The sequence below is a fragment of the Salarias fasciatus genome, chromosome 19, assembly GCF_902148845.1.
Source record: "Salarias fasciatus chromosome 19, fSalaFa1.1, whole genome shotgun sequence".
NCBI lineage: Eukaryota > Metazoa > Chordata > Actinopteri > Blenniiformes > Blenniidae > Salarias > Salarias fasciatus.
The window spans coordinates 11,697,948-11,714,953 of record NC_043763.1 but is presented as its reverse complement, the minus strand read 5'-3'; the positions used below and the strand labels follow the sequence as shown (position 1 = coordinate 11,714,953).

At 44.9% G+C, this 17,006-nt stretch overlaps 1 protein-coding gene across 1 annotated transcript in view; it reads left to right on the top strand.

Moving 5' to 3' along the window:
- LOC115407214 (unconventional myosin-X) overlaps window positions 1-14,931 on the top strand; it is a 39,595-nt gene extending 24,664 nt beyond the window's left edge. The window contains 39 exon segments of the mRNA XM_075410469.1: window positions 156-290; window positions 836-960; window positions 1,116-1,129; window positions 1,245-1,329; window positions 1,535-1,641; window positions 2,053-2,182; window positions 2,271-2,389; window positions 2,474-2,620; window positions 2,985-3,085; window positions 3,175-3,241; window positions 3,568-3,660; window positions 3,753-3,821; window positions 3,905-3,987; window positions 4,112-4,214; window positions 4,397-4,477; window positions 4,591-4,715; window positions 4,801-4,918; window positions 5,029-5,135; window positions 5,206-5,578; window positions 5,581-6,489; window positions 6,660-6,783; window positions 6,985-7,123; window positions 7,672-7,776; window positions 7,885-7,980; window positions 8,088-8,181; window positions 8,274-8,329; window positions 9,261-9,403; window positions 9,490-9,684; window positions 9,933-10,090; window positions 10,161-10,281; window positions 10,561-10,709; window positions 10,814-10,962; window positions 11,050-11,257; window positions 11,739-11,875; window positions 11,965-12,088; window positions 12,218-12,571; window positions 13,621-13,797; window positions 13,884-14,075; window positions 14,170-14,931. Of these exon segments, the coding sequence (XP_075266584.1) occupies window positions 156-290; window positions 836-960; window positions 1,116-1,129; window positions 1,245-1,329; window positions 1,535-1,641; window positions 2,053-2,182; window positions 2,271-2,389; window positions 2,474-2,620; window positions 2,985-3,085; window positions 3,175-3,241; window positions 3,568-3,660; window positions 3,753-3,821; window positions 3,905-3,987; window positions 4,112-4,214; window positions 4,397-4,477; window positions 4,591-4,715; window positions 4,801-4,918; window positions 5,029-5,135; window positions 5,206-5,578; window positions 5,581-6,489; window positions 6,660-6,783; window positions 6,985-7,123; window positions 7,672-7,776; window positions 7,885-7,980; window positions 8,088-8,181; window positions 8,274-8,329; window positions 9,261-9,403; window positions 9,490-9,684; window positions 9,933-10,090; window positions 10,161-10,281; window positions 10,561-10,709; window positions 10,814-10,962; window positions 11,050-11,257; window positions 11,739-11,875; window positions 11,965-12,088; window positions 12,218-12,571; window positions 13,621-13,797; window positions 13,884-14,075; window positions 14,170-14,274 (5,917 nt within the window). The 3' untranslated portion in view covers window positions 14,275-14,931.
- The last annotated feature ends 2,075 nt before the right edge of the window (window positions 14,932-17,006 follow it).

Sequence of the window (17,006 nt, the reverse complement as noted above, 5' to 3'; positions counted from 1 at the left end):
CCTTATTGAAAAAGACTGGGAGCTAATGGAATATCTCTGGAGCTATCAATTAGGTAACCAAACCAGTGTGAGATATGGGAATGTCACAAAAGGTCACTGTGTGAGTAATTAAATTGCGTGTGTTTTGTGTATGTGTGTGTGTGTGTGTGTTTCAGTGGCGAATCAGGAGCGGGAAAGACGGAGAGCACTAAACTACTGTTGCAGTTTCTGTCGGTGATGAGCCAGAAGTCAGCCGGAACCCCCCCTTCAGAGAAAACGACCCGCGTGGAGCAGGCCATCGTCCAGAGCAGGTACACCAGTCGCTCTCTGTGACGATCAATCACAATTATCTTTAAGATGTGACAAACTTTTTCACCTCAATTTGACATCTCAATATTTTATGGCGACCCAGCATGTGATCATTGTTGGGGTTTTTTTGTAAATATGTGTGAAAATATGCAGAGGACAATCCGTTCTCCTCTTACGTATGCTAGATAAGGCCGAAAGACCTAAGAATACACTATAATGGGGCAAGTTGAGATCTTCAGAAACCAATAAAATCAGAGAGAAGAAGCAGACAGGACATAATAAAATGAGGATAGCAATGAAGAAAAAGGCAGTGCTGCTGTTGTTGTTGAGTGTAGTGGGAGTTGCTGTGTTGCGTTGTGTTGCGTTTTTAGCAACGGAAGCCAGCAGGAGATGTTTTGAGAGGTGGATGTTTTTTCACATCATTTCTGAAATGCACTTGCACTCCTTCACCACAGTGCTGGTGTTACTGGTCAATAATGAAATCTACAGTGTGTTTATTTTGTAGTTCCATTACTGTTAACTTGTAGTGTTTTTTCCTTCCTTGCAGTCCCATCATGGAAGCATTTGGAAACGCAAAGACTGTTTACAACAACAACTCCAGTCGCTTCGGGAAGTTCATCCAGCTTCACTTCTCTGAGGGTGGAAACATCCAAGGAGGCTGTGTCATTGATTGTATCCTTACTGTCGTACGCTTTGCATGAGATGTGTGCACAGACTTTTACCGTGGTCAGATACACATTCAGCTTTAAAGTGTGTTTAAACAGTATTTTAGTGCAGATCAGGAAAAAGATGTGATTTTATTGTTTCCTTGACTCTCTGCCTGTCAGATTTACTGGAAAAGGTAAGCATGTCTGAGACTTGACTAGTTAAATTGATCAGGACTGATGTGACAGGCTGCCACTGGGAATCATGAGCAGATGTTAAAACTGGGCTTTGGTGCATTGATTTTCCTGCAGAATCGAGTGGTTCGACAAAACCCCGGAGAACGCAACTACCACATCTTCTACGCTCTGCTGGCGGGAGCAAGTAAAGAGCATAAAAGTATTGACAAACTCTTTCAGTTTCAGCAAAACTTCTCTGTAAACACCCAACAGTATTCCCACATGTTTACAGTTTCAGCTGTACAGTATTTTAATAGTGACTCAGAGTAGTTTTTCTTAAATGTTGTCATAAAAGCATTTATAAATGTATCTTTACCTTGTTTCATGAGTCTAAATCATGATATTATATCTATATCCTCTATCAGGTCAGTACTTCCTGGAAGATCCAGCTGAATCTTTCCACTACCTCAGTCAATCAGGATGTCTGAAGGACAAGAGTCTGAATGACAAAGAACTGTTTAACAGTGTGATGGTAAGTGTGATGTTCCTTTCCTTTAAAGTTAAAAAGAAAATCTATGAAATGCTCACAGATTATTAAAATCCTACAAGATTTGTAGAAACAGAACAATGAGAACGGGGTAATAGGAAAGCCAGAACGCAAAATGTGTAAAACCAGGGATGAGCCTGTTGCCATGTAACTGATAGGATTCATGTTCTGTGAGGCACTCAGTCGTGTTGCAGGCATTATTGAAACAGTAAATCTTTGCTTTGACCATATAAGAGGGTTTCGTGTCAAGAGCAAAGCAACTTTCCCTCAGAGATTTTTTTTTTCTCTATTTATCGAACCTGTTTGTCCAGACTCACTTGAGTGAACAAATCTTTACCTGCAAACATCTGAAAATAGAAGGACTTCATCACTTTTCCTGTGAATGTCTTTGTGCAGGAGGCGCTGAAGGTCTTGCAGTTTACAGAGGAGGAGATAAGAGACATGTTTAAGCTGCTGTCAGGAGTCTTACAGCTGGGAAACATCGAGTTCATGACTGCAGGAGGGGCTCAGATCACCACCAAGCAAGGTCAGTGTGCTGCTGCGACTGAAAAGCTGAGCTGGATGCACTGCAGAGGTGTGACCCTCTTTTTATTTTTTTCTGTCTGTGTTTCCAGTGGTCACTAACGCCAGTGAGCTATTAGGTCTGGATGTCTTCCAGCTCTCTGAAGTCCTGACTCAGCGCTCCATAATCCTCCGAGGGGAGGAAATCTGTTCCCCACTCACTATCGAGCAGGTCGGCATGCATGCATGTATATAAACACGGCTCCCGCCCTCACCCTCACACCGCCGTCCTGACTCCTCCTCCTCGCTGTTGCAGGCGGTTGACTCCCGGGACTCCGTTGCAATGGCGTTGTATTCCCAGTGTTTCTCCTGGATCATCCTCAAGATCAACCAGAAAATCAAAGGAAAGGAGAACTTCAAATCTATCGGCATCCTTGATATCTTCGGCTTTGAGAACTTTGAGGTTTGATCTGTTTGGCAAATCAATTTTACACAGAAAACACGATTTCTCCTCTGATTCACAGTAATCCTTTAGCACTTCTAATATAAATGATTGTAGATTACATCAACATCAGCACACTAACAAAAACAGAACCATCCCCTGATAAGATGGACTAGATTTAAATAAGATAAGACAAGTGATGAACTGAGCAGAAAAGAAGACAAGTCGGTGATAACATGACAAGACATGAACCATCAGAGCACAAGGAACCATGACGGAAACACACTGGTTTAATAAACCATGAAGACACAAAGCAAGGCAAATTTACAAAGCAGAACAACAGCACTCTGACAGTATGTATTAAAGCATGCCTCTCTGACTGAAGGTGAATCGGTTCGAGCAGTTTAACATCAACTACGCCAATGAGAAGCTCCAGGAGTACTTCAACAAGCATATCTTCTCCCTTGAGCAGCTGGAGTACAACAGGTGACCAGATTTGGCATTAACACGGAGATGCTTCAGGTTGATGCAGTATTTTTCTTCTTTTTAAATTTGTTTTGGGGTATTTTTTACAGGGAAGGTGTTCAGTGGGATGCAATAGACTGGATGGATAACGCAGAGTGTCTCGACCTCATAGAGAAGGTGAGATATATTTGTGTTGTTAGTTGTGATGAAACGGTTTCTACAGTTGTAATGTACATATTGTTTTTTTGATTTTTTTTTTAATGTGGCTGTGTGACCTATTTTAAAGTAAGACCAGAAATGATACATCCATGAAACACAGCAGCAACTTTTCCCAGACATAACTGAGTTAATTTGAATGGAAATAAACACTGCAGAGCTTCCCTGTCAGTTAAAAGCCAATTTGGAAGTCTGCCTGAGATGAAGTCTGGATACTGATTTAATAATGGACTGATCACAACAGTTTATGATATGGATGCAATAAAGTCTCATGGCTTCTCTCTTAGAAACTGGGCTTGCTGGCGCTCGTGAATGAAGAGAGCCGCTTCCCCAAAGGCACAGACTTCACTCTGCTGGAGAAGCTGCACAGCAGACACTCTGTGAGTTATTTACATTCATTTTTTGCTTAATTTTGCTTTCACAAAGCAATGCTATATGTCACGATAAATATTCCTGTCTTTGGGATCTGCAGACAAACCCTTACTACGTCAAGCCCAGGCTGGCTGATCATCAGTTTGGCATCAAACATTATGCCGGAGAGGTGAGTTTTACAACTGAGACTCATGTCAACAAACTGTGTTCATTTAATGTGTGACATCTAAGAACTTTCTTTCTGTTTTACAGGTTCTGTATGACGTTCGAGGAATATTGGAGAAGAACAGAGACACTTTCAGAGATGACATCCTGAACATGCTCAAGGACAGCAGGTGCTTTATTTCATTTATAATGAATGATCAATGGAAAGCAAAAATGTGTTAAAGTGAAGCTTTACTTTTCGCTCTGAGATCATGACTAATGCGTTTCATCCTCCGTGCCTCTGACGCCAAACAGACTGGACTTCATCTATGACTTGTTTGAGAAGGTTGGCAGCAGAAACAACGAGGAGAAAATGGGAACGGCCCGACGCAAACCGACCGTGAGCTCCCAGTTCAGGGTGAGTGGAATGTGTCATTTACATTCAGTGAGTGTGTCATGAAAGAAATTATTAAAACTTACATACGGTTGACACGCAAGCATCCTAACAAGGTTTTATGGATTAGAGTTTTTAGTCAGTCGATCATTTTAATAGGTTAAAACAAGGTTTTTAGGTTTAAACATGAATGTTTTTGTCCTTAGGACTCTCTTCATGCTCTCATGGCGACCCTCAGTGTGTCCAATCCTTTCTTCATTCGCTGCATTAAGCCCAACATGGAGAAGGTCAGTGAGCTTCTCCTTTATTCATGGTTCTGAAGTTCATATTATTCTCTACATGCCGGAGCATAAATGTACATTATCTTGAAAACGATTAATGCTTTATACTTTTCTTGTAGAATCCAAACGTGTTTGACCCGGAGGTCGTCCTGAACCAGCTGAGGTATTCTGGGATGCTGGAGACAGTGAAGATCCGGCGCGCCGGGTTTCCCGTTCGCAGAACTTTCAAGGACTTCTTCTCTCGGTAAAATCCTTTAAATGTTCATTCAACTCAGTCATTTCAGTGTGTTGGTCTGTTATCTCACTCTTGATTGTGTCTCTGTGCCTAGGTACAAGATCATTCATAAGGAAAAAATCCCAACAGCTGGAGACGATAAGAAGAAGAGCACCGACCTGCTGACCAAGTACGATAAGACCAAGAAAGAGTGGCAGCTTGGAAAAACCAAGGTGAGATTTAACCGTCTCTGGGCTCAACCGCGGAAGATTCTCAGTCGTCTTCAGTGTTATTTAATACGTTCCATGAAATTATTGTAAGCTGTGCCTGTTCTTCCCTGTAGGTGTTCATGAAGGAGTCTTTGGAGCATCGTTTAGAGAAAGACCGCGACGAAGTCCGCCGGAAAGCCGCTATGATAATCCGGGCACACTTGCTTACTTTCTCTGCAAAGTAAGATCCAATATAAATCAGTATTTAACATATTTACAGAACCGTGACAATATATCCGCTTTTGCTACAGGAAACACTTCAAACGAGTGCGAATCAGCATCGTCACCCTGCAGAAGCACCTGCGGCGGCACATCCAGCGCAAACGCTTCACCAGGCAGCGCAAGGCCACGCTGGTGCTGCAGAAGCACCGGCGAGGGCAGGTGGCGCGCGCCCGCGTCCGAAAGCTCAGAGAGGAAAAGAAGAAGAAGGAGGAAGAGCAAAAGAAGAAAGAGCAGGATGAGAAGAAAACAGCCGGCGAGGAGAAGAAGGAAGACGAGGAAGGAGACGAGAAAAAAGAGAAATCGTCAGAGGCAAGTGCTGCTGGAAAGATAACCTGACTTCCTGTTTTACAACAATCGAATCAGTGTGTTAATATTTCAAAGCAAATGCTTGTCGATGAAATATTAATGTGATTCACTGATCCGGCCTCGTCCTGCTCTCGTTGTGACTCAAGGATGAAGCTCGCCAAATGGAGGAGATCCTGCAGCTGGAGCGCGAGATCGAGCGGCTGCAGAAGAAGAGGGAGGACGAAGTGTCGCAGCTCTGCGAGTCGTCCAAGCAGGAGCTGCAGCTGCGCCGCGACGCGGAGCTCAAGAGGATGAACAAGGAGGCGTCCCGCAAGGCCACCAAGGTCATCGACCTGCTGAACTTCAGCGGCGTGGATCCGTCGCTGGGAGCAGTTGGTGCCAAACCGGCAGCCGAGGCGAAAACTCCGAAAGGGGCGAGCAAGGCCAGAGGCGCGTCCAAAGAGGAGGACGTAGATGAGGGTTTCCACGCCGAGGAGGAGTGCATTCCTCTGCCGGACTTCCCTCCGCCCGCCGAGACGGACGCCCCGATGGATCAGGAAATATTCGCCCAGCTGCCTCCTCCTCCGCCTGCGTTTGCGGAGGGGACGGTGCCACCTGCGCCTCCTCCTCCGCCCCCCCTGCCCGCGGACGGCGTGCCTGGAATCCCCCCTCCGCCTCCTCTCCCTCCACCTGGAGACGGTGCGGCCGTCCCCCCACCGCCCCCTCCTCCGCCACCTCCGCCTGCTCCCGGCGACGGCGAGAAGAAAGAGGAGGCGAAGCCGGAGGCGGAGAGGAAAGTCAGCATGGTGGAGAGCCTGGTGGACGGAGAGGAGCCCATCTACAGCATGCCGGCCGACACCGAGTCCGACTACGACCAGGAGGAGGAGGAGGGCTCCGTCACCGCGGGAGACGACAGCTCCGTGTCCGGGAGCAACCGCGGCAGCGCGGCGGTGACCGACGAGGAGCACCCGAGGAAGTCCACCTGCACCAACGCCAGCATCGAGTCCTACAGAGGCAGCTCCGACTCCGTGAGGACACACACTCACACGCATCCTCACACGCGTGCACGCAGACATGTATGAGCGGCCACACAGCCCTCCTTTCAACATTTCAGCATTCTGCTAAACCAGTAGTTTGAGCGTTTTGTCCTCACTTGCGTGCGACGGTAATAAACTGGAGCGGCTTTGTGCTCCTGCAGTATGCCGACAGCGACGACGAACACGACGGAATGATGGACACCGACGAGGAGGTGACCAACGGCAGAGTGACGCTGCTCAATGGAAACGGGCCGCCGTATTTCCACGGTTACCTCTACATGAAGGGTGTGTAGGTTTCATCTGTGTATTAATATGGAGTGTATGATAATCCTAATTCCTTATTTACCTTCTTGCTCACTTTTTGCATCAAATCTATTGATGAAACTATCAAATATCACCTTTAGCTTCAGATATTCCAATCCATCTGTAAATCTGTTGTTCGGTGAAAATAAATAAATGACTAAAAGAGTAATCTGCCTTCCTCAGCTGGCCTGATGATCCCATGGAGAAGACGATGGTGTGTGCTGAAAGATGAGACCTTCATGTGGTTCCGGTCCAAACAGGAGTCTCTGAAGTCTGGCTGGCTCTACAAGAAGGGAGGAGGGCTCTCCACTCTCTCACGGAGGTTGTTGTAGTTTTTACTGAGTGAAGCGTGCATGCTAATGAAATGAAATCATTACATGCATGTTTACACGACTTCAGAATATTGTCATTTGCTAAAATCTAATATTTTTAAAAGTTCTTAGAGCTAAGAAAGCAAGAAGAACAAAAACAGGTTGCTCTCACTGTTACTTCAATGTGAATCACTTGATTGTCATACGAGTTGACTATAAATGAACACATCGGCTGACTTTGTCATGTGTTGTGTGTATTTCTCCTCATTTTAAACCTTGTACTCTGCAGAGCTGCTGAACTACAGCGTGGTATCCAAGCTGAAGTATTTTGGATTTCTAAATGCTTGACTGAGTTGCTAATCTACAAACCAAAACAAGTTATGCATGAGTTATTTTTAGGAAAGAGGAGACTTTTCTCTGTGTTGTAGGTGTACTGTAAGATTAAATAGTGAAAGAGGGCATTTTGGGCAAGAATTTGATGGGTTTTCTGTGGTTACATTAGGATACACAGTAGAATATGGTGGTTTTCATTGTTTTGCTGTGTCTGTTGTTGTGTCAGAAACTGGAAGATGCGCTGGTTCGTACTGAGAGACAGTAAACTGATGTACTATGACAACGACAGCGAGGAAAAACTGAAGGGAACCATCGACATCCGAGCGGCCAAGTAAGATGTCCAATGATCAGCTGCTCCATCAATAACGAGCGCCATCTTGTCCACCGCTTGACTGACTTCTGTGCGTCGTCGCCATGTGTCCTGTTTGTGGTTTTGCAGAGAGATTGTGGATAACCATGAGAAGGAGAACGCCCTGAACATCGTGACGGATGAGAGGACTTACCAGGTGTTTGCAGAGTCACCTGAGGATGCGAGGTACGCGACCAAAACGGCCGGGACAATGCAGAAAATACAAGCTAATTCTGTCTGTATTCTAACACGAGACTGTGTTTCTCTCTCTCTCTCTCTCTCTGTGTTTGCAGTGGATGGTTTAATGTGCTCAGTAAAGTAAGAGTGTGCACGCCTGAGCAGCTGCTGGAGATGTCCCATGAGCAAGCCAATCCCAAAAACGCTGTGGTCAGTTTATATTCATCATGTGTTTGTAGTAACTGCAAAGCTGCATCAGTTGATGCCTCACATCTTTGTGTTCTTCTGTTATTTCTTTTCAGGGAACTCTTGATGTGGGTCTGATTGACTCAGTTTGTGCATCAGACAATCCTGATCGGTAAGAATTTGATCCATCACGACAAATACAATGTGAAGGCTTAAATTTCTTACTGTTTAGATGTGTTACATGTGACCTTTTCTTTATAGTTGCATTTTTATGAGGTTATAGCATCTCAGAATTTCACAATCCTTTAACAGAGCAATTGTTTTTCTTTGTATAATGAGAGGCCCTAATTACCCCAGTCAGTTTTGCAATATAGAACATAGATGAACAAACATTTGTTTTTACTCACAATACATCATAGACTGAATTTCAAAAGTCAGTTGTACAATATACAAAATAAAAACTTTGTGTAAATTTTTTTGAAATTCAATGGAAATAGTTTTACTACAGCCTCTCATTTAGAATCATGACAAAAGTGAAAAGATCAGTTTCTAAATGTTTTGGGGCGTCAAATGTTTTCCCTTTTTTTTCCGATGAGTTAATGCAACTAAAAAGTTGTGCTTTTAACATGATATATATCATGTTTTTAATGACATTTGACACTATCCCAACATTTTGTGAAGTTAGGACATTAAAAGAAATGATTTTATGGAGACTGAAAGTCTGAAATGACTGTAATTTCATACTTTTCATCTGAAAATACTGCATTTTGTTTGTGATCAAAAAGGTAGAATAAATTCTGTGCAGATTCAAGGGAGTGAGTGAGAAATTAAACCAAAGCAATTTAATAATTTAGGAATCGATAAAAGATAATGACGCTCCAGAGCTGATGATATACAATATTAAATATTTATATGGGAATTAGTTCATCTTTACTCTGCCAACATGTGTGACTCTTTTTAATGGATTTGAGCTGGTCTCATAAAACAGCTTCCTCTCTCCCTACTGAAAAAAAAAGAAGAAAGAAAGAAAGAAACAGAAATCGTTTGAAACACCAAAGTCAGAGTTTTCCTCTGTGTTTAAGTTCCTCACTTCACCGTTTCAGACCCAACTCTTTTGTCATCATCACGGCCAATCGAGTGATCCACTGCAACAGCGACACTCCGGAGGAGATGCACCACTGGATCAGTCTGCTGCAGAAGCCCAAAGGAGACGCCAGGATAGACGGACAGGAGTTCCTTGTTCGAGGTCAGATTCTATTATTTCTGCTGTGTGGAACAAACCAGGGCAAACCAGGCAATTTCACTGACACCCCTCGCCCTGCCGTCTTTCAGGCTGGCTGCAAAAGGAGATGAAGACGAACGCCAAGAGCACGTCTCTGAAGCTGAAGAAGCGCTGGTTTGTCTTGACCCACAACTCCCTGGATTACTACAAGAGCTCCGAGAAAAACTCCTCCAAGATGGGAACTCTGGTCCTCAACTCGCTCTGCTCCGTCATTCAGCCGGATGAACGGGTGCACAGGGAGACAGGTGGGCGCAGAGAAATGAAACGAAGAGGGGCAGAGGGTAGTCTTAATCAGGGATTATACATTAGGAGGTTAAACACACGTGAAGGATTGCTGTTCTGTAATTAAATCTATCAAAATGTACAGGGTGACTGGGATTTATTGGTGTTATTAAAAGGAATTAGTTAGAAAAAAAAAACCTATTTATCTGCCAAGCGGGAAGATTATTTATGTTGTTTTTGGCTGAATGTAGATTGGATCCTGTTTTTGCAGGCTACTGGAACATCATCGTGTACGGGAGGAAGCACTCCTACCGCCTATACACCAAGATGCTGAATGAGGCCATGCGGTGGACGGCTGCCATTCAGGGGGTCATCGACAGCAAGACCCCCATCGAAACGCCAACTCTGCAGCTCATCCGGGATATCAAGGTAAAACTCGGATAAAGGATCTGCAGTGTGCTATGAGGACAATTTGTTCACCCTCGTTGCGTCCTTTCAGGAGAACAGCGTGAACCCAGAAATCGTGGAGCAGATGTACAGGAGGAACCCCATCCTCAGATACACCCAGCATCCTCTGCACTCCCCTCTCCTGCCGCTCCCGTACGGAGAGGTCACCAGCTGTGAGGAAAACTCCCTTTACTCCTCTGAATTATGCAAGGCTTGTTTGAAAGCTGTGGCTCTCCTCAACCAAACTTTTAATGCTCAGAAAGCCACTAGTAATCATGATCACTGGTATTTTGGGATACTGTCAGAAAATGTGGCCTTGTAGATTCCTCATTTCTTTCTCTTTTGCTCCAATTTGGTTCCAGTTGGCCTATTCACAGCTTTTTTTGGCATCTTCGCTGAGTATTTCTGTGTCTCATTGACCTTTCCTCCCTGTGGTTTTTGCTGCGGTGCAGTGCAAAGGCAGCAGGGTTACGCCAGTCTGCAAGATGAAGCGGTGAGAGTTTTTAACTCGCTGCAGGAGATGGAGACCCTGGCAGACACCGTGCCCATCATTCAGGGCATCCTGCAGACCTGCCAGGACCTGCGCCCTCTCAGGGATGAGGTACTCCCTTCTTATTTAAAGCTGTTTCACAGCCAGAACTTGCATGCATTTTGCAGTTTGTTTTTTCTGTGACATTCCTGAAACCCGCCGTTTCCTCTCTGCAGGTTTATTGTCAGGTGATCAAGCAGACCAATCATGTGCCTCAGCCAAACAGCCCAGCCAATCGAGCGCACTGGCACCTGCTCACCTGCATGAGCTGCACCTTCCTCCCCAGCCGAGCCATCCTCAGATACCTCCGCTTCCACCTCAAGAGGTGACCGACCGCGGTGTTTGTGGCGCTCTGTTGACGGAGTGTGAACACACACACACTCACTGTGTTGCCTGTGTTTGGTGCTTGCAGGGTGCGTGAGCGCTACCCCGGCACAGAAATTGAGCGCTACGCCAGTTTCATCGGGGAATCCCTGAAGAAGACCAAGACTCGTGAGTTTGTTCCCTCTCAGGAGGAGATCGCCGCCCTGCTGGTGAGGCAGGAGATGAGCACCACCGTGTACTGCCACGGAGGAGGCTCGTGCAAGATCTCCATCAACTCACACACCACAGCTGGAGAGGTACTCACACACACACACACACACACACACACACACACACACACACACACACACACACACACACACACACACACACACACACACACCTATTCAGACTATGGATCTACTTCCCAAATTTGAAGCTGATTTACTTAAAAATAAAAATTAACTTAAATGAAAAGTGACTACAGCTCCTTTAATTCCTTTGTGTTATCATTAATATCCTTTAGTGACATAATTCACACATTTTTATATTTTTAAGGGAGATAACAATTACAGCAATGAGCTACATTTTTGTATTTCTACAAAGAGAAACGATAGAATAAAAGTAAATAATATTGATATTTACTCTTTATGGGAAATAAGTTCAGATATTGTGTCACTGATTACAACATATGGCTATGAAGAAAGCAATGTAGAGCCAATGTAGAAACGGACGTCTCATACCATAAAGTTCCACTTTGTGCAATGGTAAATAATCAGTGTTTTAATGTTGTCTCAGGTCGTGGAGAAGCTGATCCGAGGTTTAGCGATGGAGGAAAGCAAGAACCTGTTTTCTCTGTTTGAACACAACTCCTTCACAGACCGAGCTCTGGAGAGCCGGGTGATTGTGGCCGACGTCTTGGCCAAGTTTGAGAGGTCGGTTTGTTTTGCTTGAACCATGAATTTTGACTTCTAAAGGTGTCGGTGTGGCTGCTCACCCTAAGCTTGCTTCACCTGATATCCAGATTGGCGGGCAGTGAGGAAGAGGAGGAGGAAGGAGAGTGGAAACTGTACTTCAAGCTGTACTGCTTCTTGGACGTGGAGAGCATGCCCAAAGAGGGGGTGGAGTTTGCTTTCATGTTTGAGCAGGCAAGGCTCCCTCCACGTTTCTTTTTCATAAAATGTCACAATATTGCTAATTTGTCTGTGCTCCTCGATCAATAAATGGATATTTATGCACACGCTTACATTCTCCCTCTCTTCCTCTCTGCCTCTCAGGCTCATGAGTCTTTGATAAGCGGTCACTTCCCAGCGTCCGAGGAGACTTTGCAGCATTTGGCCGCTTTGCGTCTTCAGTATCTCCACGGCGACGGGGCGGGCCGGGCCGGGTGGAGCCTGGGAAGCGTCTACCCGATCGGACGCCTCCGCAACCGCATCCTCCACTCCACCAAGCCAGGCGTGGGGGCGGCGGGAGGAGCCGGGGGAGCCGGAGGAGGAGGAGCCGCAGACGGGAAAGGCACAGCGGGGGGACAGGGCGGCATCGGGGCCGGCGCAGAGAAGCGAAAGACTCCCAGCTTCCTGGACGGCACGCTCAGGAGAAGCTTCAAAACGGGTTCGCTCAAGAAGCAGAAGGTCAGTAGTGGAGAAAAAAACAACACTAAACTTATAGTGCTGCAAGTAGTCAAAAAACTTCTAATGAAATATAAAATATGTGTGTGTTGGTTGTAGATTTCTGTGTGATAACTCCAACAATGGCACTCCCAGTGCTAATCTCAGTATTTAGGACTAGGACAAAACAATAGCTCCAAAAAATGTCGGACTCATTTCAGCTAAATGGCTACAATGTAGTTTGTTTATTAAGTTCTTAAAAGAAATGCAAAAATGATGTAAATAATCCTATTTACTTGAAAATTAGCATATGCCTCCTAGTGCAGGATGAGTTAACATTTTAGTTTTTGTACATGAAGAAAGCAGAAGGGAATATTCAATGAAATGTTCCTAAAAATAGATTTTTCACTATCATGTAGTTTAAATCAAGTAAAAAACCAAACTTGTGACCAAAAGGTTTCAAGACTTAAGTGCATCTTTTCACTACAAGGGAACCGAGTCCACAGCCTCGAGACCACTGACAAAACCTGTCACTTGTTTAAAAATGTCATCATTCTTCAGTGCTCAGCGCATTATATTTTTGTCACATATGAACTATGTTCCCCTCTATAGTCATAAAAATGTAAATTATGATTGCCTAAAAAATGTTTTTCGGATCCTTGTACGCTGTAAGTAGCAAGAACCTGATGAACAGACTGATTTTCACATTCCCAGACGTGACGCGTGAATTCAAGCTTCACTTCAAATTTTTTTCTAGATGAGTAATGTTTGTGTGGTTTGGAGAGTGAATTCAATTTGACTTTATTGAACCTGTTCGAAGTTGGTGAGCTGTTCAGCCTTCAGTGATTAAATCTGTAACTCTTCTGAAGGTGGAAAATGGATTCAGTGATTCCACCTGTAGTTCCCGTTTGTGACCAGGTGGGGGCACAACCTGAGCCTTGCTTTGCAACAGTGATTTACATGGACCTCTGTCCCTTTCAGTACAGTCACTTCACACCACTGGGGCTTCCTGCAGACTGGATTTCTGTCAGTCGGAGCGACAGGCTGACTGATCGACTGGCGGGTTGTTTCAGGTGGAGGAGGAGCAGATGCTGGAGATGTGGGTGAAGGAGGAGACTTCAGCCACACGGACCAGCGTCCTGGAGAAGTGGACCCGCCTACAGGGCATGCCGCAGCACCAGGCCATGCTCAAATACATGAGCATCATTAAGGAGTGGCCAGGATATGGATCGACCCTGTTTGATGTGGAGGTGGGGGAATTAAGAAGAGAGGGTGATGGATTTTAGTGATTTAAGTAGATTAACTGATTGATCAGTCTTTCATTTTCCCTCTGCAGTGCAAAGAGGGAGGCTTCCCTCATGACCTGTGGCTGAGTGTGAGTGCCGATAATGTGTCAGTGTACAAGCGCGGTGAACCCAAACCGCTGGAGACCTTCCAGTACGAACACATCACCTTCTTCGGGGCTTCGCAGCCCTGCACCTACAAGGTCATCGTGGACGAGAGAGAGATGTTCTTTGAGACTCCTCAGGTGACATATATCAAATTAATAACGCGCGTTATGGATTTTACACGTCGCCGCCTGTGTTCCTGTCGCTGACGTGCCGCCGATGTGTTCCGCTCAGGTTGGAGAGATCACCAAGATCATGAGGGCTTACATCAACATGATGGTGAAGAAACGTTGCAGCATCATGTCTGTGACCAGCGTGGCGAGCTCCTGGGTGAGGTGATCGCCGCCAGCCAGCCAGCCAGCCAGAGCCTTCGGGTCATCCATCCAGCTCCATCAGACGCCTTGCACCCACGGCCCAATCAGCTGAATCCTCCAGGTTGGATCCAGAACGGTGGATGAGCATCATTAGCGAAAAAAGGGGAGGAGAATAAGTGGACACTGAAGCCAACCGCACACACTCCTCCGGCCCGGGTTCCAGTTAGGACGAGGGGACGAACGGGATCTATTTAGCATGACAAAGTAAACAGCCTGTGTTTTCTGGGCTGACCCATCAGATTCATAACCCCCCCGCCCCCAGCCGTAGTCCTGCATGTAGATGTTCAAGCACACTCCAAACTTCTCTCCGTTTCTCCTTCCCTGACAAACTCAGTAACAACAAGCACAACTCAGCCGCCCTGCCCCGCTCCGTCCCCGGTGGCTCCACCTCCACCACCTCCACCCTCCCGGTGCACTGCCAGACAGAAGAAAGCCACACTCTTTCAGTTGAATTTCTCTCACTCTTCCTCCAGTCTCTCTCTCTTTCTCTTCATGTTATCCTCACTCTTGTTGCATCTCTGTTTGCTGTTGGTATTAAGTTACGATGCTTAACTCTTGGTCTTGCTTGCTTTCTCTCTGTCTTTTTATCTGTGACATCCGCCGTATCGACGACGTCTTTGAGGAAAAAAACGACCGGGTGACTCCTCCTCCATGTGGAGCTCACCCGCTCACTCGTCGGTGCCACCATGTGGCCACAAGAACAAGAAAATGGGCCAAAACCTAAATGATGTAAGAGGGAAGATTTTCTACTTTGTTGGCTCTCTGGTTGTGTTAAGTTTGACATGGAGAGTCTATGCATGGCTGATGGCCTCGACAAGAAAAATAGTATTATCCAAAATAGTATCTGATAAAAACATCTCCCTGTTTAGGTCTACATGAAACACCCTCTGCATAAATCTGTATATTCACATACATGTACACATATACTGAACAGACATGTAACGTTTTGTACTGTATATCGCACATTATAGTAGGAGTTATTGACAATTTTGGTGCACACTGCACTGTACAGTATATAAAGGCAATGTGACACCCTGTTGTGTAAAAATACATGCAAGTGAATGGAGTTTAAAAATGACCACTGTGTGTCTGGTGATGCCAATACTTTACATCATTCACTGGCCGTGCCATTAATGTGACTCACGGAAACGTAAGAATTAGTAAGAACACAGACCATGTTAAGAGTGGCTGCTATGGTGGTCATGTTTTCACAGCGTTTGGATGAATTGATCGTTGTTGTTGTTGTTGTTGTCGTCGTCATCGACTGGACAGCATCCACTGGAGCCATACGATACTGTATATCCCAGTCTGCTCAAGCTCTTCTCATTTTTTTTACTTTATACCGGGAAGATCAGGAGACGTACGCAAAAAACATGCATACCAACTCCAGTTTTTTCTGTTTCCAGTCTGTTTATGAACGTGTGATTTTTTTTTTTTATTACTGATAGTACTATTATTACTGTATGAACCCCTTCCCCCACTATCTTAACCACCCTGAAGTGCTGTGTCTGGGTTGCTGCTGTGTGTGAGTGTGTGTGTATGTGTGTGTGTGTGTGTGTATCTATAGTGTAATATTGGAAATGGGAAATGAGAAAAGAGAAGTGATTTTACTGAGTGTATTCCTGAGAAATGAGATGTATTTACATGACTAACCTTTTGCAGAGAATGGTGTTGTAACTGTACGGTAAAGGAAAAAGCATGGGAATTTAAGGGAGGGTATGTAGTGATTTATTTATTATTGTACTGTATGTATTGCAAGGTCCGTTTGGGAAGATTGAACACGCAAAGGAATTATTTTAATCTCGGTGTAAGAGAGGAGCAGATAAGACACTGTGACGACGCGGGCTCGGAAGTGGGTTAAACGCGCTCTTGGTTTGCTGGAAGCCATCACTGCTTTGCGTGCAATTCTGTGTCTTGGACTGAAAGTGAAGTGACTGTTTCGTCTGCGTCACCCGACACTGAGGACTGCTGCGAGACGGCAGCATCCATCACGTACAACACCTCCAGAGGACAGGAAAAAAAAAACAGAAAACAAAGTGTTTCCTAACAACAAGAGATCCTCTGAGAAGACATGATAACTCAGAAAATGGAAGCTCACGATCAAAACATGGCACATCTGATCTGGTTAAGCTCAAGTTTCAGAACTTGTTTCTTTAGCAATAAACATTTCAGCATTTGCCCCAAAGACAGTTTGGCTTTTCACAGCAGATATTTAAGTGAATTTTTTGAAGATGAAATATTCTGTTGTTCATCTGGAGTGCCACATATTGCACAGGGCTGGAGCAAGGATTTAGGAAAGCCTGACTGTCGTTCTGCAAAACTTTCACAAAACATCCTTAAAAAAAACCCAAAATGTTTACATTTACATAACAGCAATGGCAGCATATTCATTGTATAGATAATCTACCAGCTGAAGAAAATGTGGGAAAACACAACAATACCTCGTAGCACAGGTGGCAGTAAAGAGGAAAAACTCACTTTAAACATTAGGAAACAGTCACAAATAATGAACATTTTGCACGCCGATGCGACTGAACCACAAATTAGTGGCTGTTAAATGCACATTTAGTGAACTGACATTGGACCACAACGCCCCAGTTTTCATATCTCAAGTGCCAGAAGTGAAAATTTGCCTGAAATGTTCACCAAAATGTGGAATGTAAACTGGCTTCGGTGGAAAAAAGAAACCCCAACAGA